The following is a 26925-nucleotide window of genomic DNA, read 5'->3' as shown; positions in this document are numbered from 1 at the left end:
GGGTATGCTCCCCTTTTGAAGGCTGCCTGGCCCTCTCCCCGCTGTCCTCGGGGACAGCAGGGCCTGACCTGGGCATGCCAATGCTTCTGAGTCACCTCACCCCCACTCTGCCCAGCAAGCGTTCATGGGATCGCGGGCGGGCGCCTTTCTGTAGAGGCTTATCTGAGGTCAGCACGCTGCCTCTGCGTGAACTGGACAGAAAGGGGGTCTAATCAGGAGACTCTCCAAAGAAGCTGGAAGTGAGAAGCCCAGACCCTGTGCAGGGAAGGATGGTGGAGGCAAGAGGGAGGAGAGGGGAGGGAGGGAAGTGAAGGGAGGAAGGAGGGAGTGAGGGAGGCGTAGATAGTCAGAGACCAGCACAGGCACCAAAACTAAATAAATAAATTAAAAAAATATATATATATATATATTAAAGAATACGAAAAAAAATAAAGAATACGATGAGAATAATGCAGGCCTTTCTGAGACGTGGGTGGTTCAGAGCTTCTCAGTTCCCAACAGGTCTCTCTGTAGCCCTGCACCAAACCCCCGTTCTATTGCGACCCCACGAGCAAAGACACCCACGCCCACCAGGAACACCCTGGGAACCCACGCAGCCCCTCCAGTCGCCACACCTGAGTCGACTCTTGTTCCGAGCCACGCGGGTGAGAGTGTAGCGGTTGATGGTGTAGAAGTAGTCGTGGTAGGGCACGTCGTGCGTGAGGACCTCCGCGTCTATCACGTAACATTCACTCTCTTGGCTCGCCTTGTACATGGTCTGTGGGGAGAAGGGTCCGTGGCATAAAACACAAGAGAAGTAGGACAGGAAAGGCACCGCCCTCGCTCCGCTCCCCACGCTCCCCCGCCGTGTGCGTGCAGGGCCCCGAACTGCTGGCGATGGCAGCACGGCGTGTGTCCTCACCTCAGGGCCAGACGACACTCCTGCCACTTATCCAGGCCCCTGAGCCTCGACTCACCTGCGTCTCCCTGACGGTGGCAGTTTTAGGGGCCAGAGGGTTGGTAAGGGTGATGGTGTAGAGGATCACTCGGCTCTGGTTTCCATTCTCTTCCTTCTTCCATGGATGGAAGATGATATCTGAGGGTGGGGAAGAGCCCCGGGATGAGAGAGGGACAGAGGCATGCCCTGGCCACGTCTGCATCTCCCCTCCAAGTGAACTCTTGACTATACTGATTGCCGCCTGGCCCCCAAAAGGAAGCAAATGGGAGCCTGAGGGCCCAGGGAGGAGGGTGGGAGGCGCAGGGAGTGAAAGCAGAAAGAGGCTCATTGTGGCATTGCCGAAATTCTACACAGGCCTCCAGAATGCTGATTGTTCTCGGGGCTGGGACAGGCGGTCTCGGGGCCACCTGCGGGGGTGCTGGCAACACTGGAGTCACTGTGACGAGGGCCCGGGATCCTTGGGAACAAGCCCTCTCCCCTGAGGCATGCCCTCCCGGTGCCCTCAGCCTGCCCTCTCCTCCTGGCAGAGGGCGACGCTGATGTCAAATGCCTTCGCACAGAGTCGGATGCCCAGCAGCTCTGCTAGGCCAGAGCCTCAGTCCGTGCGTGGGGCAGAGCCAGGGCAAGGGGAGGAGACAGGAGCACGCAGGTACGAGGAGGGCCATGCAGAGTCCTGGATGGGAGTCCGGGCTCGGGCCCTACAGAGGTGCACAGCCCTGGGCAAGTAAGAAAGGTCGGAGTTCTGGCTTCATGGGTACCCCGGGGCCCGCAATGCTCGCACATCCGGCAGATCCGGGTTACATGAGATGATGTAATGCGCTCGGCAGGCCGTGGGGGCTGAGCAGTAAGAGGTCGAGGCTACTCTTTGCTACACGGTGAGTCCTGGGAGGGTGACTCGTTGGTGAGCCTTTGGGGCCTGGTGCACAGTGAGCGAGCATAAAGCTGAGCCCTGGGTGACGGAGTAGTGAGCAGGGCCCTGGCACGGGGCTGGAAAGAGGGTGGGGGGGATGGGGGGAGACTTGGCGAGAAGAGGAAAAAGGGTGGCCTGAAAGGGAAAGGACAGGAGGCGCCAGCCCTGGAAAAACTGACCGGAGAAGCGCCGCTGCTCCATGAAGTCCCGCTGGAAGGGCGAGTCGGTGAACAGCAGGTCATAGAGCTTGTCCACGCTGAAGTTGAAGACCTCATTCACGTACTGCCGGCCACTCAGGTCCTCATAGAAGGCCTGGACCTCCCCTGCACAGAAGAGGATGAGGAAGTAGAGAGTGGGGGCGGAGGGGCGGGTGGCCCCAAGGACACCCCCAGAGCACTTATGCAGCATCAGCCACCAAGGGTCAAGGGTGGCCGGAGTGGGTAGTGGCTCGTGACTGTGCATGTGTCCAACTCCTCTGTCGCTGATGTGCACACAACTCACTGGCATTCTCTTCATCCCTCCTTTGCAGAGACTATGGGAACATACTATTTGCTTTTACATTTTCAAGCCTTCCTAATTAAGCTGATCTTAGACTAAAATTTCAATGAAGGATTATTTCCTGAGCTTCCCTGCACCCAGACACTTCTGTTATCCAGAGCCTGTAAGTTAAGCACAACTGACAACACACGGCATTGCAACCACGGCACAGGTGCATCAAAGGGACACAGATTCATCTGTAACTACCTCTTCATATAAAAAAAGCTTCTGGGGCACCTGGGTGGCTCAGTGGGTCAAGCCTCTGCCTTCGGCTCAGGTCATGCTCTCAGAGTCCTGGGATCCAGCCCTGTGTCGGTCTCCCTGCTCAGAAGGGGACCTGCTTCTACCCTCTCCTTCTGCCTGCCACTCCCCATGCTTGTATGTGTTCCCTCTGTCAAATGTATAAATAAAATCTTTAAAAATTTTTTAAAAATAAAATAAAAGCTTCTAAGGCTGGGCTGGACTGTAGGGCCGTGATCTAACCACACAAGGTCTGCTCCTCTTCTCTAAGGCAGCCTGTTTCCCCCAAGATTTCAATGCTTGTCACTTTTCTCAGGTTTCTACCTGCTCTCGGAGAACGTGCCTGTGAGCTGCTAAAGTCCCGGCACTCCTCCCAAGCCCTTGGCACCCCATAGTCCCTAATTACTCCACCTACGGAGGCTGGCATGTGGTCTCAGGCAAGATGCTGACATTCCTGGAGCCCCTGTGGCTCAGAAACATTGTAGGGGGCTGGTAACTGTACAGGATAAACACTATGTGAGCACAGTGGGGGGACAGTCACGTCCAAGTGAATGGCACCCCTGTTGTTGTACAGTACCCAACCTGTGCAATCCTTTGCACTGGCCCTGCGTCCTAGATGGGAGTGGGGAAGACTTTCCAGGGGACCACAGGAGAAACGGTCCACAGATGTTTCAACGAGCACCATCTACATACAGGCGCTGTCCTAGCCTTCCATCAAGTTACTGGATCAACCCATTTCATGAATACCGACAACAAGGCCTCTCGGCCCCAGAATGCCAGAGGCAGCACATTCCCAAGGTCCTAGAAGCTAACCCCGATGCAGGAGTGAAGTAAGATACGCTACCTAGAAATACGAGAGAGAAGGGCAGATTGCAGAGTCCAAGTGACCCAGCAAGACCTTTTCTTGCAGCCTGATGGTCTGAAAACCCAACTCTGGAGTCACTGAGGCGAGCTTCTATTAAAATCGCATTATTCCTGGGAAACAGCTGACTGGCACTTTCCTGTGGCATATGAACACTGCCTTGCCTTGCATCGCCACGAGGAACAGAGCCGGGACCAACAGGCAGGTACGTTTAGTGACAAGACTGGGTGGCAGGATAAAGCGATCCATAGAATAAAGACAGACAAATATGGAATGATAAGGATCCTGCGGGGACTATCTGGAAAAATGTGTGTCTGCCAATGACAAATAAACCCACCCTTCCACCAGAAACCCAGAGACTGGCTCCAGCCTCCCTACAGGGACATCCTGTTGGCCTTCAAAATGGAGAGAGGCGAGGCTGCCCTGCACACCCAGTTTCAAACGCCCACCTTCATCGTGGGTGTCAGAAGAGTCACTAAGCTCAGTGGGAATGTCCTCATTGTCATTGAAGTCCAGCGAAGGGGAGGTCACAGGCGCAACGATCTCAATCTTCTCTCCAATGATGTTGTCAATGGCAAGCTCCTTCTCCAGTGACCCATCGCCCTCCAGCACCTCCTCTTCCAGGGGCAGGCCGTCGAACTGGGGTGGAGACAGAGCAGTCACCAACAGGTGCCACCTGCTTCGGGTCTCCTCTCTGAAGGGAGATTAGGGACCTGGCCTTGGGTACCCTCCCGTTCACAACACAGCTGCTCAGGAGCTGGGCCGGAGCCGTGGGCTCCAGCGTTTTCCCCAGCTCTGCCATGGAAGACAGAACACAGCAGAAGGTTCCTTGTCCTGCTCACCATCACAGAACACACAGAAGCCTGGGCAGGGAGCAGGGTTAGCCCTCTCGGTCTCCGCTCCCTTCCTGGAGCTACTCACCCACCATGCTACATGTCAGCCTGCCTCTCACTAGCACTCGCCTGCCAAGACGCTCCACAGCTTCACAAACATTTTTTAATTCATTCTCCCCTTAGCCCCAGAAGGAAATAGATACCAGCCTTTATATTTGTAAGATAGCCTCAGAGATGGAAAATGGAGAGATCAGGACCTGGTAAATGATGTTTTCCTTCTAAGGCCAGGTGGTCTGACCCCCCCACCCAAGCCACTGGAATATGAGGCTCCCCTTTCCGGGGAGCCCACCCATTCTTCTACCTGCCCGCACACACCTGACACTTCCTTCACCAAGCTTGCTTCCATCCCCTCTGTAACCAAGTGTCAGAGAACAAAGACCTTTCTTGACACATTTTTACCTCTTTTGTGAAGTCTAGCGCAGCAGTATAATAAATCGGGAGTGTATGATACTGGAAACTCAAAAACTAATTGTTGAATGAGGGAACAGATAACAGGTCCATAGTCCTAGAGTCACATATGATTTTGACTTCAGATCAAGGCAGTTTAAAAAAACAAACAAATAAACCCAAACACCTGGGATAGTTCCCCACTGAGGGGCTGATCAGGAGCCGTCCACCAAGAGCAAAGCTCACACAATGGAGCATGTGATGGTTTTCATCGGCTCGGAAGCCAAACAAAATCTTGCATCCAAGGCACTGAGAACCCGGCTCTGGGTCCTGGGACCTCGCCATCAGAACAGAGAGCCCATCGTCTCCAGGATGCCTCCTTGGCTAAGCCGACCACAGTGTAACCACCCTCCCTTCTATCCGGTCCCCAGGCCAGGGTCCTGCGGAGTTAGCTCAGCTAGGAAACGCTGGCCACAGTCTAATTGCCCATACCGAGACGGGGGCTTCGCTGCTTCCTGTGGAGGTCAGTGTGCTGTTGGTGATGGATTTCTTGGGTAGCTGCGGACTGGCATCTGGCTTGGTCTCGATGCTGCTTTTGGATGAGCTGTCATTCACTTCATTTTCTTCCACGGGGATCTCCTCACAGTAGCTGAGAGAAGACACCATGCACCCCCGTTAACCTCAGTGGCCAGGACCACCGACTATTCTAAGGACGTCAGGTCGCTCTATCCATCCCAAACTATGGGCTTTCTTGCTTCTTTGCTTTGTAGATGACCTTCCTCTGGACACCATCCCCCTGGCTACACTGCTCTCCTGAAACCTCCTCCCGACCTCGCACTCCCCTCCCGTGTACGATTTCTGCCTCCAAAGTCACCTTTTCTATGCACTCTCCTTAGATTTAACCCTATCCAAACTATGACCATTATGTGTCTTACACTATCTTTCTTCCACTGGCATTCCAGCCCATCCCAAGCAGACCACTGACAGAAACACCTGGGCTCTGAGCATACATTTTATTTCCCACACAGTGATGAGGACGAGACTCTGCACCAGCGTAGTTTGGTGATAATGCCCAATTTCTGGATCCTAACTAGTGAGCTTCTTTGTCTGGGACACCTGAAAGGGAACCCTCCCAGAGATAAAGGTAAGCGCCCTTCTAGGGACACTTCAGGGATGTCACTGTGGCCTCTCCCAAGGGAGAAACCATCCCGGTCATCGACATCTGACTTACACTTTACCTTTGACCCCACCTGGATACATGACAGCTCTGAGTAACCCATTACAGGCCTCCTAAAGATAATCATACAGATATTCACAGAGATTAAGAGATTCCTTCCACACACCACCACCACCGAGCCTCCACCCACCTCCCCACCTCAAACATGCTAGAATGGCTCCAAGATCCTATCTTTCTCAACCCATCAACAGCACAAGATACAGTGATGCTTCCTTCTCCTAAAGCTTCCTTCCCTTGGCTTAAAGATGCGAGCTCTCCCTGTGTTCCTCCGACCTGGCTGCTTGTTCTTTCAGAATTTCTTTTGCTGCTTCTTCCTTTTGTTGAGTGCTCCTAGGCCGACCTTGAACTTCTTCCCATGTTCATCCAGCTGCTTGATGGTTTCAGCTAATCTCATGGCTGTCCCCTCATAATTCCCAAATTGATATCCCTAACCCAGCATTCCTTGGTGAATGTCACACTCACATACAAAAATGTCTGTGTGACATCTCCACTTGGCCAGCAGTCATCTCAAACCCAACTTGATTGATCTTCCCCCAAAGTCTGGTCTATAATACTGTCCATCTCGGTTTGGAACAGCTCCAGCCTTCCGGTTGGTAAATCCAAGAAAACCTTAAAGCCATCTTTGGTTCTTTTCCAATCTGTCAGCAAATCCTTCAAAATATACCTGCTTCCGCTTTCAAAATGTATTCACCAACTAACTGCTTATTGCCATTTCTACTGCTACCCTCCTGGCCCAAACCACCTTCACCTCTCATCTAAACGATCTAAATTATTCAATAGCCTCTTAGCCCGTCTGCCCCTGTTCCTCCCTGGTATATCTATTTTCAATCCAGGAGCCAGAGTGAGCCTGTTAAAATGTTAAGTCAGATCTTATCAATTACCAACTCAAAAGCCTTCCCAGGGCTTCCCAGCCCACTCTGAGTAAAATCCAATCATTGCACTGGCCGAAGGGTCCTCAGAATGTGGCCCTTGGCCTCCTCACCTCTTTCTGCCTGCCCTTTGTTCATTCTGCCCAGTCACCCACTTGCTATTCCTTCTGCCTAGGAGGGTCTCCCCAGAGGTACCCTCACTTCCTTTGTGGACTCACTTAGACATGGTTCCCCAGTGAGGCTGTCACCCCTCCACCCATCCCAGCCCCTCTTGGAAGAAGCTCCCTGGGCAGCTACCCTTAGTCTTGCTCACCCCATCGTGTTGAAGTCGTCATCAGGGGGCACGTAGTCCTCATCGTCACTGGTAAGGCCCAATTCATTCCCATAACACTGGTGGACAAAGTGCCAGAGCTCCTTGGGGCACAGGGGCTGCAGGGGACAACAGAGCGACTCTGACCCTTCCTTCCTCGGGAACCCACTCTACCCAGGGGCACTGAGTTGAGCTGGACTCCCCTGGGGGCAGGAGAAGCTGGCTTCCACTCTCCCTTGCCTGAACTAAGAAGAGAGCAGCGCCTCCTCCACTCCCTCCTCCCTCCTCTCAGGATCACAGCGAAGACGCCCATCCTTCACCTAAAAATATGGCTTTCAGCAAAGCCAGGAACCTGGCCCTGTTCCCACAGCTCAGGTTTGCATAATGGGATTAGCTGACCCCTTAAGGATGGTTAACTATCCATCTTTGCTCCTACGGATGAGGTCAAGCATTGAGCGTGATAAATCCATGTTACTCTTGGAGCCAAGGTGACCCCAGAGCTTCTGATTTGGACTTGATGCCTTGAGCCAGTCTCCCAGACCCACATTAATCTCCCAATACTAACAGCGGCCACTCCATAGTTGGGACAGTTCCCGTGGCTGGAAAGAAGCCTACGTTCTCAGAATTTCAGGGGCCTTAAAGATCATCACAACCAACCCTCTCTTGGCTACCTGAGTACTTTCTTCTTTATTCTCCAACAGAATCTGTTTGCCTACAGTAGTATGGTCTAGTTCCAGTTTCTTATTTCCCAGGGTATCTACACACCCTCCCCAAAAGCACTGTCCTGAGAAAAGAAAAGTGAGCTCTCGTGGTTTGGATTTTTTTGGGAAAGGGGCAACAGAACGTGGAAGAGGGATGCCTGGTGGGAACATGCATGAGCTGTAAATTGGGAGGAGGAACAGAAGGTGACAGTGCGGCCAGTATGTGAAAAAGAGGGCAAAAGCTAGAGAAAACCAGAAGGCATCAAAACACAAAGAAGCATTTTAAATCAAACGTTAAGAATGTTTCCCATCAACAGATCTGATAAGGGGTCTGAGAATTTTCCGAGCCCATCCTCCCAAGGCGTGGTTTAGGAAGCAGGCAGTGCCAGGATGCCATGAGTCAGGGCTCTGGTTTTGTGACTGAGAAGTGCCCAGAATGGCAGAGTCAAGGGTGCCCTCTGAGCTGGCAGGTGCTGGTCCTCACCGAGCCAGTGGGAGGCATCATCTTCTCTTCCCTCGGACCCTCCTGCCTCCTAGCCCTGGCCCTTATGTAGACCATTCACCCCACGTGGGACACACATCTGCCTCACTGCCCCACCACGTCCTCCCCTTTGTCACAATTCCCCTGCTGTGTGTGCCCTTCTCTGACCAATCCACCTGGCTTGGCTTGTCTGCCTACAACCAGGACAAGGACAATCAGCAGACATCTACCTTGTGGGAGCGTCTGCGAACCATGTGGGCGATGCTCTGTCTTATTCAGAAATGACAGTGGTTGTGAACTCAAGATCCAAACTTCCCAGTGGAGGTTCAAGCATATGATCATTTTACTACTATCAATGGCTCATCAGGGCTGCAGATCTCAGCTCAAATTAGTTACCTGGATTTGTGCCAGGGCTCTAGGCCTTCAGGTTAGAAGAAATTCTAAATAATAAATTCTGCTCCATTTACTTTAGGTTGTTTCGGAGTCAAGGTATGTACATGTGTGTCACATATATGTAATATAATTATAACCATATAACTTTTCTATTACACCTCTTTTCCTGGTTTGGGGGCTGTTTCTCAACATCCCCCAGTATCAGAGTGGGAGCTCTCTAAGGAATGCGGCTGTGATATCGCCAATATCTGTGCCCCCTCACAGGCCTTTGGATACTGAAAAGTCAAACTGGTGTCTATATAAACTCTATTATCCTATTTGCTGTATTTCTGATGCACCGGCATCTGAGGCCTTGTGGACTGGGGAGCGAATGCCCACCCCGGGATTAGTTAATTCCAGGAGACAGAAAACAACTCACCCAGAAGTGCACGTTTTATATATAACCGGCCGATCCAAAGCCTAGACCCTCAACCACCCTCTTTCCCAGATCCTTACAGTCCGGGCCAACGTCACCCGGTCTCAGGTACCCCAGGGACAGGCAACCAGAGACGGTCTCTATATCCCGAAGCCTGATGGGATTATTCGAGCTGGCCAATCCTAAACCTGGCTGGCCTGCTTGCCCTGCCTCGCCCATTCCTTCCTGCAAAAAAACACAATCAAAGTTCTTGCCTGTGGTTTCCCCTCGCTCTCTCTGCCTCCTGACTGACCCTGGCCACCTTCACTTCCCATGTGTTTCTGAGGTTGTGACCTGCCTCTCTGCCGCTATGAAACTGAGAGTATGAACACCGAATCCTTCCTGACGATCCTTTCCACCTCCGTGGGTCTCACCGACCTGGTGAAGGCAAACCCTGGTATGTTTTAGAACGGTGGAGCTGAAACTGCCCAAAGTCGATGAGGGCAGCAATAAGGCTGTTCACACACCGCCACCAGAGGAGAATACGTGACTCAAAGCACATCTGGGGACTTCCAGAACCTTTAGGACACGTGGGCTGCTCTGGAGCTAGCCCACGTCACAGTGAAAGCATGCTCTCCACGGGGCCCTCACTCCAGGGGAAAGAATGTTCTAGATCGATGTGTGTCCTGAGGCCCAAGGAAGGGATGGGCAGCACTTACCTTTTCAAGGAGTGCATTTTGCCAGAGTCGGAACATCATCATATACGTCCTATCCCGGGCCCCAAATGAAGTGAAAAAGTGCTAGATCGGAAGAGAACACAGCAAGAGGTGCCTGGTAAGACTCACACACTAAGCGAGGGAGATAGGGCGCTTTGTCCTTCTAAGAAAAGCTACTGACTTCATCCCCAAATATTACGGACTCGGTTGTCCGTGACCGTGATGCCAAGGTACTCTAGTACGGGGACTGGTCCACGGGGCCCAGGTACCTGGCACCTCCAGGTCCCCACTGCCACTAAGTCCTGCAGGATTCACCCCTGCTTTCCACGGTGCTTCTCCCTCTGTGGAGGTTTCATCTCCATAAAGCAATTTCCTTCACCACTGACTACAACCGGGTTAAGCGGTGAGCTGTGAGCCAGCCCTTTGGGATGGAGAAGACAAACCCACTACCCCACTCACCCTCTCATCTGCTAATTCGACAAATACTTGACTGTCTGGGATACGATTTTACAGCAGTCACCACAGACACTCCTCTTTACTGTGCCTTACACATTAGTGGGGACCCTTTATAACATGCAGGAAGGAAATGGTGGGAAACCAGATTTTACTGAACACGATCCAAGGGCTTCACGAGTGCTGCTGCTTCATTTAAACCACATGAAAACCTTGGAAAATAAACATAACTGCTAACACCTAATGAGAAATAGGCTGGTGGGATTAGGTGACTTCTGTAATCACAAAGCTGATCCATGCCGGCAACAGAATTCAAACCAAAGACTATCTGACCCCAAATCTTATGGTTGTTATCACCACTGAACTGCCTGAGTCCAAGGGCTCTGTAGACCTGAGATCAGCAAAGACCTAGTCCACCCCTAAGCCCCAAAGCTGTCGGTCTCCAGGCTCTGGTGAAAGGGAGATGATCCTCGGGCCACATTTCCCCCGTGGCGGCATGGACAATCCACTTCCTACCAGACTCTTCATCCCTTCCAACGAGCTATGCCGATACCTAACAACTTATGTGTTTGCACAGCACTTCATAATTTACTGTTTTCAAATCTGTGATATCACTTCAAGCGTCTGTTATAGGAAGGACTAGCTCCATGTTATACATGAGCAAACTCATGTTGAGACACATTACACACCACACCCTTGAGACTCAAGTTCAAGTGCTCTGGCTCCAAGTCGAATCTATAGACCTTCCGTACTTGCCCCTGCTCAGACTTGAAACACCCTGATCCAATGGAGTTGGTCCCTGCAGTCTGTATCACTTTACCTTCCCCCTCCCCATCCTCCTAGATCCCACATTCAGGCCACTGAAGGACAGAAATACAGAAGTAGGGGGTCTGGGGCAGTGGGGGGTTGAAGGGCCAAGATTAGACTCCACTCACTTACCTTTTCTGAGTCAGTGCAAACTTGAATGGCATTGGGAATGAGGCGAGCTGTTTTTTCTTTAGTCATGGAGCAGATGTCTTTCAAACGTACAGTCAGCTGGGACCCCCAGAGGGACAGAGAATGGATAATAAGAAGAGACATTAATTGAGTCGGCAACGGATGTTCACATGGTAATAGTTACGAGAGAGGAAACCAGACCTCACCTACATATCTCTATACCTGGGAGGGACCCCCCCCCGCCAGAGACCATCTGGTTTAGGCCCCTACATCACAGAGGCCACAGAGTGAGATGATGGCTGAGCCTCGCCTACAGCCCAACAGTGGCTCAGCTGATGTCCAGGGGGCCTTCCTTTACACATCCACACAGTCTGATTACTGTGCAGAGACCCCATCACTGCTCGCCACTTACAGAAACCCACAACGATGGCACTGGATAAAACCATAAAAGTCACCCATTCTATTTTATAAGATAAGGGGGCAGAGAAAGAACAAAGCACTGGCCTAATGATACACTGCTAACTAGCTGGAGAACCCAGATAATGTACCACCCTGGGCGCCAAGGCCAATCCCCCTTTTACTCAACCATTCTCTACCTTCTGCAGTGACCCCTGCCGAATACTCACCTGCATTTGCCAAAAGCAAATGCTCTCTTGCTCTCTTCCACACCCAAGACCGGGGGGGGGGGTGCAGGGGAAGACATGGCAGAGGAGATCTATCCCTCCAGACTTGGGCAATGTGCTTTTAGGAATTATGCAAAGGTGTGGGTAGAGGAAATCAACAAAAAGGGGGAAGAGTGGGAGCAGCTTGCCCAGTCCTAGCCAAGGGGACAGCCCAGTGAGCAAGCCCCAGGTCTTTACCAGAGTTTCCCAGCGGAAGATGTTGCTGTAGAAGCAGATCCAATTTTCAGAGAGGTAGAGTCGGCCCTGAAGAAGAATGTCTCTTTGGAGTGCACATGAGTAATCTGCGGTAGGATGGGGGACAGAGGAGCTCAGAGACAGGAAAGCATCTTTAGCAAACCTACAAATCAGGCATGCCATCTCTCCCACTGGCCCTGGGGGTACCCCACTGCCTACCATGTCCTAGGTGGGTGAGCCACTTGAACTAGTGCCCAAGGAATTCCCTAGCATCTCATGTGATATGAAATACACTGCTACTGTCTAGAGGCAGAGGGAAGGAGATGATGGCAGAGAGGCCAAGAAAGTCAGAGGGAGAAAAGGCCAATAAAAGGCAACTAACACCCCTCCCCCATCCAAGTGACTCCAACTCTTCACTCCTGGGTCATCTGCAGAGGTAAGAGTGGCAGTGACTCACTCCAGGTTGGGCTCTCTGCCAAGGTCACCACACACAGCCCAGCCCTAAGCCCTCAACCACTGGGGTCAGTGCTCTGGACATCTCTCCCTGCTCCCAGACAGATGTGCTTCCTTGGCTTGGCTCCTAGGTGTGGAACCTCAAGACAAAAGCAGCCTGAGTGCTGTCCTTGGGACACCCACACTTCCTTCCTGCTCCCTTCCCTGCTCCCAGGTCTCCCAGCTCACCCACAATGAGGCGCTCCGTGTCTGGAAGTTGCTTAAACAGCTTTCTGAAGTCTTCATTTCTCTGCTTGTAAGTTGGGCTTAACACCTGCATGACAATGACCAAGGTTAGCAGGATGTTCCCAGGTTCTGTGGGGTTGGGGAGGAAGATATAGGAAGAGCACCTGCTTCATGTCCAAAAGGCAAAGATAAGGCTCTGTTCTCACACAGTAGCCTGGTTAGGCAAAGGGGGGTTGAGTACGCATGGAAAAACACCATGGAGACAATCTGACACTCTGAAAGGGTTCGTACCCGGTGTCCATCAATGAGAAAACGTCAAACATACTAAGCAGGGCCCAGATTATGTCCCAAGAGGAGAAAGGAAGGAGGGACACCTCCAGGGAGCTTCCTGGGACCCACCATGAGATCTGCTGCTCTCCTGCCTTCTGCCGGCAGGAAGTACCACCCTGACACCCCACAGGGCTCCCCTAGCCCCACAACCGGACCCAGAATATGATGGTACTCAGTGGACCCTTTGGAAGCAGTGGTTATCAAGACTGGCAGTAATGTAAGAATCAGCTATGTAAGAAATTCATGAGTGGAGAAAAAATCGTAAAATTTAAGATTACTATGTTGTTTTATGTCCATTCTATCTCAGTAAAATGGGGTGGGGGGGCGTAAGAACTATACTTTGCCAAGAATGAATTTTTAAAAATCATAAAACTAGTCCTAGAATAAGCACACAAGTAGAGAATTTAAAAGCATATGTGGTAACTAGAGGCACCCAACCTTCACTCCCTCTCCACCCTTTACAAGATTATCTAATCCAATCCTTACATTATTAATGAAGAAACAAAGGCCAGAGAGGAGACCCCTGCCCAAGATCCCCAAGCTGGTCAGTGGCAAATTTCTGGATCCCTGGTCCTGTGCTCACCTCTCACCACTCCCTGTGCCACCAGATGACCCTGTGCCCACTTAGCTTTTTGGGTGCCTCCATGGAGACCCATACCTGTAAACTACCTTAGCAAATCCTTCTTGGAAATGCCATCAGCCAGCGGAATAGACAAGAATCCTGATCTTTCCAAGCTTACAGTCTTAAAATGAAAAAAAAAAAAAAAAGAAGTATAGCCTGTGGATGAAAGGCACCCACGGATGATTCATGAAGACCAGTGCACAACCCAGGAAGGGGCACGCATCACAACAGAGAAACATCTGTACTCCATCCAGGCGAGTCACTGACCGACCTACTCATGCCGGGAGCACACGCTTGCAGACTGTTCTGGTGATGGTGACAGATAGGTCTTGGCCATCTCCACTCACTTTCCTGGGAATCCACTGGCGGATTCGATCCAATGCGGCGACAATGAGATGCACTTTAGACTGTTCATTTTTGCCTTTCTGCAAAGCCGGCTGGCCCCGGGGCAAGCTCGGGCTGTGGTGTGACCACGTTCAGAGTACACACTTGACTACCTGAGCTCAGTGGCCCGATGGCTTTTGTGCTAGAGGAGTATTTCAGGAAGTTGGAGGAGGAGAGAGAATGGTATGTCTTCAGTTTGGGGAAGTATTTCCAGAGACAGAGCAAGGACAGTGCTTTCAGCTACTCTGTCTACAGTTTATTTGAATTTTAAACTTCTGTTTTGGCTTGTTTATAAAATGAGCTATACTTGCAATAGTCGATGCCCTGCTACCTTTCCTAAGCCACGCTACGCTGTAGAATCCCAAACTTCAAAGATCACCTGCCATATGTTTAAACCCAAGTATTAGGCCCCCCAGGAATGAATATCCAGAAGCCAAACTGTCTTCTGCCTTCTATGGCTAGAAAAGACCTCCAGATACTACCTACACTCCTGTGGCCCATGTTAGTTCCAAACCAACACGGACATATCCAATCTGACTGGCGCCCCGGCCTTGCAGGACAGAGCCCACACATTGAAAACCTTTGCATGATCACCTGATCATCAGTAAGTTCCTAACTATGTCTCACTGACCTTCTAGAGCTACAGCTGAGCTAACGTGAAATGAGTTATCGCCACACGCCATGCATTGCCGCTAACCCTTCACGTACATCATTTCATTGAGCCACAGACTGTTTTTATTATCCCTTTTACACCCGATGGAGTTGAGGCAGAGAGGTTAAGCAACTTGTTCAAAGTATGTGGACACTAAGTGGGAGAGGAGAGCATGAACCAAGGCAGTCTGACCTGGAGCCCCTGGTCCCAAGAGGGAAATAACAGGGGTGTCCCAGCAGAGCACACGCTCTTGGGGATGAGATGTTCACCTACTCTGGGGCCCCCACTAGTCTTTTATGCCCACAAGTGGGTCTTTTTTTCCCCAGGGTGGGTGGTAATAAAGCCTGTTTTTCAAGACGACAGAGTTTTAGAAATTGGTTGTAGAACAGTGCAAATGCACTTAAGGCCTCTGAGCTGAGAAATACTTAAAAACACTTAAGATGGTAAGTTTTATGTTATTTACCACAATGACGTTTCTTTAAAAAATGTATCCCTCAGGTAGGCCTTCATAGTTACATCGAGCCACTGTCAGCCTGAGGACAGCCCACCAGATGGCCCCAAGCCCCCTGCAGGGGTAACCGGGCATCAGGCATCCAATTCTCTGAAGCCTCCAATTTCTTTCTTTACTTTTTTTTTTTTTTTTTTTTTTTAAGATTCATGAGAGACACAGAGAGAGGCAGAGACATAAGCAGAAGGAGAAGGAGGCTCCCTGCGAGGAGCCTGATGAGGGACTCGATCCCAGGACCCTTGGATCATGACCTGAGCCTAACCACTGAGCAACCCAGGTGCCCCTCCTCCAATTTCTAATGTGCTTTTTGCACATGGCCACTCTCACATCCTCTCTCATCTCCACCATTTACATTTACAGAGGTGGAGGTGTGTGGCATCTGGCCATTGTCTCCAAACCAAAACTCTGGCTAAAGGAGGGAGCCTCTCCTCTCCTCTCCTCAGAACAGAGCTGTGGGGAGGAGGAGGGAGGGCCACTCCAGAACCTGACCTCTGAACTCGGCCACTTCTACAAAAACTGGCTTGGGTGCAGGGACCCCTTAACCCAGCCTTGTAAATAAATGCCCCGATTCTATGAGGCTGCCAATGTGGATGGCAGGCCACCCTCTGCCTCCTAGACTCTAAAGTAGAGATGCATCAGGCCAACCTGCCACCATATACCTTCGACACAAGAGACCATGACCCTCTGCCTCCCACCCCTGCAATCTTAAAGCCATCTCCTCTAAAAGGGAGGCATGGCTCACCTACTTTAATTTTAAAAGGTCAGAGAATTTTGGTTTAAGGATGGTCAGGTGTAAGGCCCTCGGGGAGCAGGGCCAAGTGGGGAATTACAAGGGTGCAGCACAACTGTCACACAGGCCCAGAGAAGTTGGGATGCACACTCACGGCTGGGACCTCCTCAGATCCATGCCAGTAGCAGAGTTCTGCATCAGCAGGTAAATCTGTAAACTTCTTCAGGTACCACTGCAAAGACTGGCTGTCCTGCTCCAGCAGGAGGCTCCAGAGGACCCCAGACTCTGTCAGAGATTCCATCGCCCTCCACGGCTCCACCTCCCAATGGAGTCCAGCTTCTTGAGCTCTGGTTCCCAACTGTCCCCTCAGAATGAAACAGTCTCGTCTGGGCTGAACGCAGATGGGCAACCCTGTGGCTCCTCGAGGGTCTGTGTGATCTTGACTGGCCTCCACTTGTCTCCCAGAGCTCCGTTCCCAGCATGAAGCCTCACAAGTGGGAGGGTGTGGTCAGCATGGTTCGTGGGACAGGCTGGCCAGCCAGTCTCCCATGGCCAGGTTTTGCTTCACCCCACTCGGGCTCCCACGATGTGGCTGGGCGTTGGCTGATGGTGACCCAGAGGGGACGTGGTGAAGCCCCTCCTCCTAGTTAGTGTGGACAGTCACTCCAAGAGGCCAATTGAGGCCAGAAGATGCAGACGATGCAGCAGGTGCACAGGGCCAGCTGGAGGGCTCCAAACAGCAGGCCGCTGGTGGACAAACCCCGTAGGAAGGGGATGACCCCACAGCCAGGTCCAGAAGTGCAGCCCGCTGGTTACTCACACATAGCTCCTAGCTGGTCAGAAACTCCAGGGACAGAATGCGCTCCCAGCTCCCCAGCTGCGTCTGGCCTGTCCCATAAGGCCGTTCACGGTGCAATCTGTCCTCTGGGCGGGCACTGGTCCCTGTGACTCACAGCCCTCTCCCAGGCACAGCGGCCACCACTGGCTGCAGCAACAAGGCCAGCTCTCACCCCCACCCCTCCACACACCCCTTTCCTCCCAGCTCGTGCTCTCCTTAGCTGACCAGCACACAACTTCTTTGTTAAGAGTTGCCCGTGGCAGGAGGGAGGCAGAGTGGGTAGGCGGGCAGGGCCAGAGCCCTACACATGCCTCAAGTTACAGGATCTGGGTGATGGTACTGGCCAACGTCCTCTAGTAACCCCCCGGCCTAGCCTGGCCTCCCCAGCAGATGTTTCCTGCAATGGAAAGTAGCTGGCCAGGGTTCCCGGGGGGGGGGGAGGGGCGGGGAGGTGTCAGGGGCGCCACTGCTCTGATGAAATCTGAAATCAGAGACTCTAACAGCCAGGGGACTTCTGGAGCACACTCTTTCCTGTGTGCAGCACCAGCAGGAGAATTTGGAAGTCTGACTCCTCTTGTTGCAGATGTGCTGGTGGGGAGAGGCTGGGCAGATCGCCTGGGGAAGGTGAGGTCACCGGCTCTGGGGACCCAGCCCGGCCTCCAGCACTAGCAGCAGGGGGATCCAGGCCAAGAGGATTCCCAGGCAGCTCCTCGGATTTTGAGGGCCAAGCAGCAACGCTAAGAGCAGAGAGTATGGCCCTGGGGTCCAAAGGAATTAGGAAAGCTGAGGAACAGGAGCCAGGCCAGTGGAGCCAGGAAGGGCTCCAGACAGAGAAGCTGAGGCAGCAAGTACACAGCATTGGGACTGGGAAGACCTGGGTTCCCAGGAGAAGTCAGACCTTTGAAACAAATGGAGCACCTGCCTCGCCCTCCACAGCTATGCCCACCGTGCTGCGAGGGTCCCAAATCTGTGTGTCATGATGAATGGTGCCTGAGGTTGGAGCCAGCAGCACTCAAATATGAGCATACTTTAAAAGGATCTAATGAATGCATTAAAAATGGAGATTCTTGGAGCACCTGGGTGGCTCAGTCATGAAGCATCCAACTCTTGATTTTGGCTCAGGTCATCATCTCAGGGTCGTGAGATGGAGCCCCATATAGTAGGGCTCTGCACTCAGTGGGGAGTCTGCTTGACGCTCTCTCCTTTTCCCTCTCCCTCTGCTCCCCCCTCCCTTTCTAAAGGATAAATCTTTAAAAATGGGGATTCTTGATTCCTAAACCAAAGATTCTGATTGCAAGAAACCCAGAGTCCTGGTTAAATGGTGTTAGAGGAAGTAGAGAAAGTCTGAATCCTTCCCCAAACTCCCATCACTCTCAATGCCTGGCACAATGGATGCAGCCCCACGGCCTCCATCGTCACACATGCAGGGTGGTACCTCCATCAGACTACCATCTTCCCCAGGAGAGATCTGTGTCTCGAACAGCTCTATCTTCTACAGCAGAGCATGATCTGCTGCTCAAAAACTGTGCACCAAATGAACACATTCCTTGCATACCTCTAAAACTATTCCTATTTACACCACATCTATGTGTGCACAGCCACCCAGATCCCCAACTCTACATGCACAGCTTCCTGGTGCCCAATCCCTGCCAACACTCTGCAAACCACACATCCAAGCTTCGCTTTGCCCTGCGTATGGCAGCCTTATTCTTTGCACTGTGGTAGGGGAACCCCGCAGTCCCATTTTCCAGGGTGGCCAGAATGCCTCTCCTGGGCCACACCGGACCCTAAGGTCTAGGCAGCATATAGACCCATGAAAGCTGAATCATCACAGTAATTCCCCAGAAACATTTACATATTGCTATGCGCCAAACAAGAGGATGACGGCTGCAGTCGGGTGAGGCAGGGGCCGGATACACCCAAAGAGATAACCCCTGGGAGACAGTCTCGGTACTCAGCCTTTGTCTCCTACAGCCCCCACTATGGAATGGGTTGGGCTGGGCTGGGCTGGGCTGGGCAGGGCGGCAGGCAGCTTCCAGCCCGAAGAGAGGGAATTGACCCCGAGCTAAACATTAACTCCATGGCAAACAGTGGGAGCTGGGACCAAGTGGTACCCCCTCCCTAGGCACAGCACTGGGAGGGGTGGGTGGAGGAGCCCAGGAGAAAAACAGATGGATTTTTGGTGCAGTAATGGATCAATGGAAGAAATCAATTGGAAGAAATCAATTAAGACCCTCAAAGGAAATCCTGCCCCTCCAACCAAATCCAGGTAGGGAGGAGCCAGATGTAGGAGACCAGGGTGGTGGGGATGGGGGCAGGGAGAGGCAATGAGCAAAGAAAGGAGAGGGATGCATGTGGGAAAGTGGCGCCAGGCAGAAAGGCAGAGGGGAGGGAGTAGGATTGAGAGGGGGTCTCATCAGGAGAGATGGGACCATTCTGGAGAAGGTGCAGGAAGGGGGTCGGGGAGCACAAGTCAGGAAGACTCTTCCAAGACAAAGGATAAGAAAACAGTGGGAAGATGGGCAGAGCCTTCCTGGAAAGAACAGGCTGCCGAGGCTGTAGGTGGCATCTCCTCACTCAGAACTTCCACTTTCTGGGGACGCCTGGGTGGCTCAGTGGCTGAGCATGTGCCTTCGGCTCAGATCCCAGGGTTCTGGGATCGAGTCCCACATTGGGATCCCCACAGGGAGCCTGCTTCTCCCTCTGCCTATGTCTCTGCTTCTCTCTGTGTCTTCATGAATAAATATATTTAAAAAACAAAAACAAAAAACCCTTCCACTTTCTGTACTGCCCCCTAATTCCCAATTTCATGCCCACAAAGCTTTGTTCTCTTGCTCTCCATCTTATGCCTGCCAGACCCACTCGGTCATGCCACAGGATTGGCACCTATCCTTTCCTTCCACCAAAAAGCCAGCATCCCCATCCCAGGGCATTGAGCAGCCTGGGTGCTAAGTCTCTCCCAGCTGCCAGGGCCTAGGCACTGGACCTCTGATCTCCGACAAGCTGCTTCCCTGGGTTGCCGTGATGAAAGACACCCCCCCCCCCGCCCCAGGAAAGAGGTGAAGCAAATGAGGACAGTTACCTGTGTCCAGATGAGGCACCGAGGTGGAGATTTGTTCCTGCTCCATCCAAGATGCAAGCCTACTACACTACACCCCAAAGGGGCCACCTCTGGGGGACAGGCTATACCCCTCCCATCCCTATCTTTGCCCTTGGCTCCCCGCTGAATTTAAAACCCTGTTCCTGCTTATCCCATTTCATGGCTACTGAGGCCGTGTCTCGCAGGCTGGGGGCCCTGATGAATGAAGCTGGGATAGCCAAGTGGGGTGGGGGTGGGGAGGTCAAGGGTATGGGGGTATAGATATAATCAGGCCTGGGAAGGCCTTAAGGCAATTGTAGATTGCACTGCCTTCACACCTCACGCTTGGTCTGCATGTCATACCCCTGCTAGAGACCAGTAGCTCTCATGCCTCAGTCCTTCCACATGTCCCTGGAGTCTAGCCACTTCCCTCCATGGGCTCCCCATTCTTTAGGCCAAAGTGGTTTGCCATCATGGTGATGAGTTCCTCCTGACACCTGGCTAGACAGGTAAAAGTAAAATGTGCAATAATGACATACCACACCACACTGGTCAGAATGGCTAAAATTAATAAGTCAGGAAACAACATGTTGGCAAAGATGCAAAGAAAGGGGAACCCTCTTGCACCACTGGTGGGAATGCAAACTGGTGCGGCCTCTCTGGAAAAGAGTGTGGAGGGTCCTCAAAGGGTTACAAATAGAGCTACCCTATGACCCAGCATTTGCACTACTGGGTATTTATCTACAGGACATAACCATAGTCGTCCAAAGGGGCACCTGCCCCCCAATGTTTATAGCAGCAAGGTTTACTATAACCAACTGTGGAAAGAACCCAAATGCCCATCGATTGATGGAAAGGTAAAGACGACGTGATACACACACACACACACACACACACACAGGCATATTACTCAGCCACCACAAAGAATAAAATCTTGCCACTGACAACGACGTGGATGTAACTAGAGGGTATTATGCTAAGCAAAATAAATCAGAAAGACAAATATCATGATTTCACTCACATATGAAATTTAAGAAACAAAACTGATGAACAGAGGGGAAGGGAAGGAAAAATACAGCGAGAGGAAAACCAGAGAGGGAGGCAAACCATAAGAGACTCTTAACTCTAGGAAATAGAGGGTTGCTGGGGGGAATGGGGTCACTGGGAGACGGGCGTTAAGGAGGGCACGTGATGGCATGAGCTCTGGGTGTTATATGAGACTGATGAATCAGTGTATTCTATCTCTAAAACTAGCAACACAGTCTATATTAATTAAATTGAAGTAAAAAAAAGTTATAAATAAGTAAATGAATATATATCACAAATGCTATATTTAAAAACAGAATAGTGAAATCTTGCCCCAGGAAATCACAGAAGTCTATTCGCTATCACTATGTTTTGTGTTATTCCGGCAAGAAAAATAAATGCAAGTATGAGAGAAAAAAAACAAGTAAAATGTAGAAGACAGACAGGTAAAGGAGGGAGCTGGGGAGCAAGCAGGGGAGTACCAGGGGGGCTTTCCCTCCTTCAGATCCAAGCTACTCCAACAACCTGAGATGTTCTCTCCACGGTCAGCAGCGGCGCGATGACCCCCCAGGCTCCAACCTGACCAGGGCATGTGTGACTGTCCCCCTAGAGTTGGGATGATGAAGCCCTGGCCTACCCACATGACGATGGCACCTCAGGCAGCAGCACAGCTGGAGCACCACCAGAGGGTCAGGAGACCGATTACAAAGAGGGTTGTCAGCAGAGCTGAGAAGGGGAGACAGGGCAATGCATGGGCAAGGTGAGTGCCTTCTGGAAAACCATGAATGTACTACTGGAGGGCAGTGCTGGGGAGCAGGGGGGCAGGGAGCTGACCTGAAGGCCCTGGTGGGGCCTCTGCCCGCAAGAGCACAGTCACAGATATGCCACGCAGCAGGGGGGTGTCTGGCCACCCAGGGGCGCAGGCACTGGGAGCACCCCACGCCCATGTGCATCGATTCGGGTGGCTCCGGGGAAACCCCTGGGTGCCAGCTTCCTGATTGAGCCAAGGCAACGGTGCCTAGGGGAACGGCCACGCTCAGGCTCGCTCCACAGATAAGCCAGCTGGTACCATGAGTGGGCCGAGATGCGGGTGGCGCACACTGCGTGGGACAGACGGCATCCTGCTTCCTCCAGACACCCAGAAGCGGGCAAGCTCGGAGCCAGGGCGTCGGGCTCGGCGTCAGGAGGAGAGCAGGGTTGACACGGGAGAAGCGGCCCGGGCTTACCCAAGCCAGCCTTTCTCGGGCTCCACCTGTGACACCAGCGGCTCATTTCCCTCCCGATATGAAAACACATGAAGACAAAGTGGAAAGAGGAACTAAGACACAGCTCCTGGCATCTGCAGCTCAGGCCGGCTGGAGGTCCCCTGTCACCTCTCGGCACCACTTCCCTGTCCCTCCTGCACATCTTCCATGCTGCAAGCTGTCCCTGCCCCACGCCAGGCCTCCGCAGAGGAAGCCGAGCAGGCCCCGGGCCCACGGAAGGCAGACAAGGTGCCACACCTGCCTGGCAACGTGGAAACAGAGCCACCAAAGGGAGCCACGGGGGAAGACATTTCTGGATAGGCCCCCTGGGGTCTGTCTGCAAGACACCCCAGAGTGAGAGCACGCATCCCAGTCCCAGTCCCAGTCCCAGAAAGAGGGTGGCCAGAGGGAGCGCGAAACACGCTGCTCAGCAGAGTCCCTTGTGCACTTGGCCTCTGTGCGTGACGATCTGTGCCGAGGGGACAGGCCGTCACGTTTCTGTAATTCATTTGGGGTGAGGGGTAAGAAAGAGGCTGGAGGAGACACTGGGCATTCCTGAGTGTCTCCCAGGAAGGCCCAGGAGAGGACGGTACATGGCCGCAGAGAGGGAGGGACGGCCAGCCAGAGAAGGGAAATCAGAGAAGGGCGAGGAGGAGGAGCCAGAGAGAAGGGTAGGGAGAGTCAAGGAAAGGAAGAGTGAGATGGAACAGAAGAGCCTGACTGAAAGGGATCAAGAGGAAGAGGAGGGACGAGGAGGCTGGGGACCAGCCACAGGCTCGGGGACTCGCATGTCCAAATTAGGACGTTTCATTGGCCTAACATGTCCCCAGCCACTTGTCTCCTGTTCCCTGGGGGGCACTAATTTTGCAATCTCGCTCAGGGGGGGTAGGTTTGGTGGGGTAAGGGATGCCGGAGGTCCCACACAGCTCCGAGGAAAGCGGGGCCCCCACTCCTCCCTCGCAGAAGCAGCTTCGATTGTCTCCAGGATGTGAGCTCCAAGCAGCACGTGGGTTGAAGACCACGGCGGGCCCCAGGGGGAGGCCTGGGGAATGAGGGGGTGTCGTGTGGCTTCTCCTCGACTCAGGCCACCTCGGCCCTGCAACCCTCTGCCTCGTGTGCACCAGGCCAGGTGGGCAGAGCTGCCCAGGGCCGGGCAGGCCCGGCGCACAGCAAGAGGTCGGAGCCACGGGGCGGCTGACGTGTGCTTGCTCTGGGACATCACGGAGGCCCTACCTCACCCCGCACACAGACACCAGGGACTCTGACTCCAGTCCCTACACTGACCCCGGCACCCCCTCCCCCAGGTGTCCACAGCTCCATCACCCAGAGCCTTTTCCCACATGCTCCACATGCCCGTGGGACCTGGCCCTAGGGGAGGCGCAGAGGTGGTACCTGCATGGTCACGCAGACGCAAGTGTGGGCAACAGCAGGCTTGGAGCAGGAAAGACGAGGCCCCGAGGCCAGGCCCTCCGCTGTGCAGTCCCAGAGGGCAGAGTACAAGTGGCGGGGGCTGGCCGACACTTCAGTCTGCTGCTCTCCAGGGGAAAAGTTCAAAATACTGCAGCCCAGTCTGCGAGACGGGGGTTGAGGTCCCAGACGGGGCTGCGTACGCCACAGTACAGCTCCTGGGTGCGGAGCAGCTGGCTGAGCCACCACCACGGATGACCCCGGGCTACCCCTTTACCATGGACCCACGAACAGCAGATGCCTTCTAGAAGGAACGCGCCCCTGGGGCGGTGGAGGTAGGCCTTGGAGCAGAAGACAAATTCCACTATATGGAACAACCCCTATACTAACGGGGAAAAGTCTTCTGGCTGCATTTCCCCTAAAATGTCTCGGTTAAGGGAAGAAAAGTTTGGTCCTAAGTTCAGGCCCAGGGCTGTCCCGGTCCCAGAACTCTCCCTGGTTTTTGGACGCCTCCCCCAGCAGGTCCCCTCCATTGAGGCTGGAGGAACCCTGTCCAGGAGTCTAGGGGAGGAGAATGGGGGCCGTCCCTCCTTGGTACCCCTGAATCCTGCTGCACAGGATAACCAGTGGGTCAGGTTTTGGAGGAAGGAGGCCACTCAGGGGCCCGGCAACTTGCTCAGGCCCATAGGGCAGCCACACCGCACCCCAGACCTCTCTCCACCCCCCCACCCCACCCACTTCCATCCCCCACCCGCTGCCCATGCACCCGACAAGAAGAGAAACGGGGATACTTACGTTATACCAACTCTGGCTTTTCTGAAAGGACAAAATGAGAGAAAGGTACAATTAGTCAGGGAAGAGATGGCGGGACTGGCCAGGGTGTGCCTGGCTCGAGGGAAGGATACACAGACAGCAGAGGGCGGGCAGGGAGGAGGAATCCAAATGCAGCTGAATGCTTCCCATGTGGCTGCTTGAGAGGGGTCCTCCTTTCTCAAGACAGCTCCAGAAAGGAGGCCCGGGGAGCAGTCCATGCTGGAAGCCTCACCAAGGTCGGGGCGGCAGGCAGCGGCAGCACCAGCCAGAGCTCAGCTGGAGGGGAGTCGGAGCCCCATCATGAGGTTCTCTGATGGGGGTAAGGGATGCGCTGCAGGCATCCAAGACCCGGTCCCCCAAGGGGCCCTGACCAGAAGCAAAGTGCAGATCGAGACCAACCCAGCCTTCCGCTCCAAGTCAACCCCTCTGTAGAAGGCAAGAGGGGACCCTTCGGGTGCAGGAGGAATAGGGGCCGCCCGGAAACCTCCTCCAACTACATTCTCAGGGAGCAGAGGACAGAGGTTCTCCTTTGTTCAACAACTGGCTGACCGTCGAGGTGACAAGGCAGCAGAGTCCTGGGGGTTGTGCCCCAGGAGGAAGGCCGAAGCACAGAATTAATTGCCAACGGTGCCTCCTGGCTTCGTGGTGCTGTAACTCAGCAACAAAGTCCAGACTCGTGCCAGCTCCAAATTCAGGTGTTCTCCATCCCGGGCCCTGGGCAAAGGGGACTCGTTTTCATGGCAACTGAGGACGGCTGAAACTGTGCTTTGTCTACCTCCAATCTATGGCCAGGCGTCCTTTACGCACACCCCACTTGAAAGAGAGAGAGACAGGCAGATAGGAGCACGCACGCACACGCACACGCTTGCCTGGGTCTCATCTCTTGAGGTGCTGATCCAACAATTTTAGATTGGGGATGGGAGGCATTTCCGGTTATAAAAAGCTTGCCAAGGGTATCACCGCAGCAAAGAATCACTAGGGAGGGGAAACTGTGCCTATACACAGAGAGGTGGATTCTGGGTGCCACTGGCAACCTTCACACCCCAGACACAGGGTCTAATAGACCCTGACCCATAAGGGAAGGAATGGGCAGCCACAGCCTCTGAATGTCCACTGGGGGCATGCCTGGTGGGGGGAGGGAGGATGGGCGAGGACAGGAGCATGGTGATGTGATCACTCCTCCGCCAGCTCTCCCATTCCACCAGAACTCTCTAGATGAGATGCTCTCCATAGTCATTTCCCAAGAAAGGCTGTCGCGATGGCCCATCTGGAAGCCCCCTATACAAACCACAGCCTGACTTTCTCCTCTAATCCAGAAGTCTTGGTAGGTAAGAGAAGCCAAATATGAATACTTAAAACCAACGACGTCACTGCTGGGGGAGCTGCCGTCACATGGGAATCCTGGACCTGGATCTGGAAATCAGCCTGCCAACATGTGGCTGAGGCTCCCCGGATCTGGAGGAGAGTGGCTGGGGCAGAGGCTGCGTCTGACCCGATCTGTGCCTCGGCAGGTCTTCACCCCTGGGCCTGTCCCTCAGATCCCAGGGCATGGGTCTGCGTAGACATTCACTGCATCACGTCTCCCGACACCGGAGAGGCACCCTCTAGGCGCTGCCAGCCTGGACGGCCCCACAGTTCCCGGCACCTCATCAAATCCAAGCCAGGCCTTTCAGACACCTGCCCCCTAGCTCCTTACCCCATTGTCCTGGCCCTCACGCATGACCCTAGGAGGACAGGGGGCGACAGGAAATAACCTGGGCTGGGTGTGGGGGACCCAAGATCCTTTATGATTGATTACTCCTACACACCCCTGCCTAAGGTAAACAGGAAAGGTAGATTTTCTTTCTCCCCGTACTGCCACAAGGAGGTGTCCCTTCTCCATCTGTTCAGAACAAAGGGCTTCAGAGTGACAAGAGCCTCCACCAGGGGAACCTGCGTGCATCTCTGCGTGATGCCTCTGTGTGCAATATTTGCTTTTTCATAAAGGTGGGGGTGGAGGGGGGGATTTGTGTTCCCAAGTACTGAACCATCAAGAGCAAAGACTTCCCGTCTTCTCCCTCAGCGGGAGCCTCTACCCTCACCAGCCATCTCCAGGCGGCTTCTTATCTGTACCCCTGGGGGAAAGGCACCCCCCTCCTCAATCCACAGTAGCTCCTGGGAATACCCACGGTGGGCATGAGAGCTTGAACTCTGACCAGCCTCCTGGAGGCAAATTTCATCCCAGTGGCTTTGCTCTCCCAGGGCTGAGCCCCGAGCTCAAGGGGCAGGCAGGGAAGCCAGAGGGGGCTACAGACCCCGGGCAGCGAGAACAGAGGTGTCCACTGGCATGACTTGGGCTGTCTGCCCCTGCGGGTTCACGAGAACGCCCCTCCTTGGCCAAGAGGGCCAGAAGCATGGGAAAAACAGAATAAGGAGGTTGGGGCGGGGGGGGGTGGTGGTGGTAAAGGCTCTCAGACAGGTTACGAATGGATTTGGCTAAAAGGCTGGGGCAGGGGGGAGTC

At 53.4% G+C, this 26925-nt stretch overlaps 1 protein-coding gene across 6 annotated transcripts in view; it reads right to left on the bottom strand.

Annotated features, from left to right (window-relative positions):
- Window positions 1–26925, bottom strand: part of GRAMD1B (GRAM domain containing 1B) — a 179728-nt gene that overhangs the window by 15040 nt on the left and 137763 nt on the right. For all 6 annotated transcript variants that reach the window (XM_055306281.1, XM_055306282.1, XM_055306283.1 and 3 more), the window contains 11 exons: window positions 24407–24427; window positions 12795–12879; window positions 12117–12220; window positions 11260–11355; window positions 9871–9951; window positions 7186–7301; window positions 5259–5415; window positions 3936–4125; window positions 2027–2170; window positions 957–1075; window positions 615–757 (listed from right to left, as the gene is read on the bottom strand). In XM_055306281.1, coding sequence (XP_055162256.1) covers window positions 615–757; window positions 957–1075; window positions 2027–2170; window positions 3936–4125; window positions 5259–5415; window positions 7186–7301; window positions 9871–9951; window positions 11260–11355; window positions 12117–12220; window positions 12795–12879; window positions 24407–24427 — 1256 coding nt within the window. The remainder of the gene's footprint in view (window positions 1–614; window positions 758–956; window positions 1076–2026; window positions 2171–3935; window positions 4126–5258; window positions 5416–7185; window positions 7302–9870; window positions 9952–11259; window positions 11356–12116; window positions 12221–12794; window positions 12880–24406; window positions 24428–26925) is intronic.

This window comes from Nyctereutes procyonoides, unplaced genomic scaffold, assembly GCF_905146905.1.
Source record: "Nyctereutes procyonoides isolate TBG_1078 unplaced genomic scaffold, NYPRO_anot_genome, whole genome shotgun sequence".
Classification (NCBI taxonomy): Eukaryota; Metazoa; Chordata; class Mammalia; order Carnivora; family Canidae; genus Nyctereutes; species Nyctereutes procyonoides.
The sequence above is the reverse complement of the archived record's forward strand: the minus strand, read 5'-3'. Positions and strand labels throughout refer to the sequence as shown.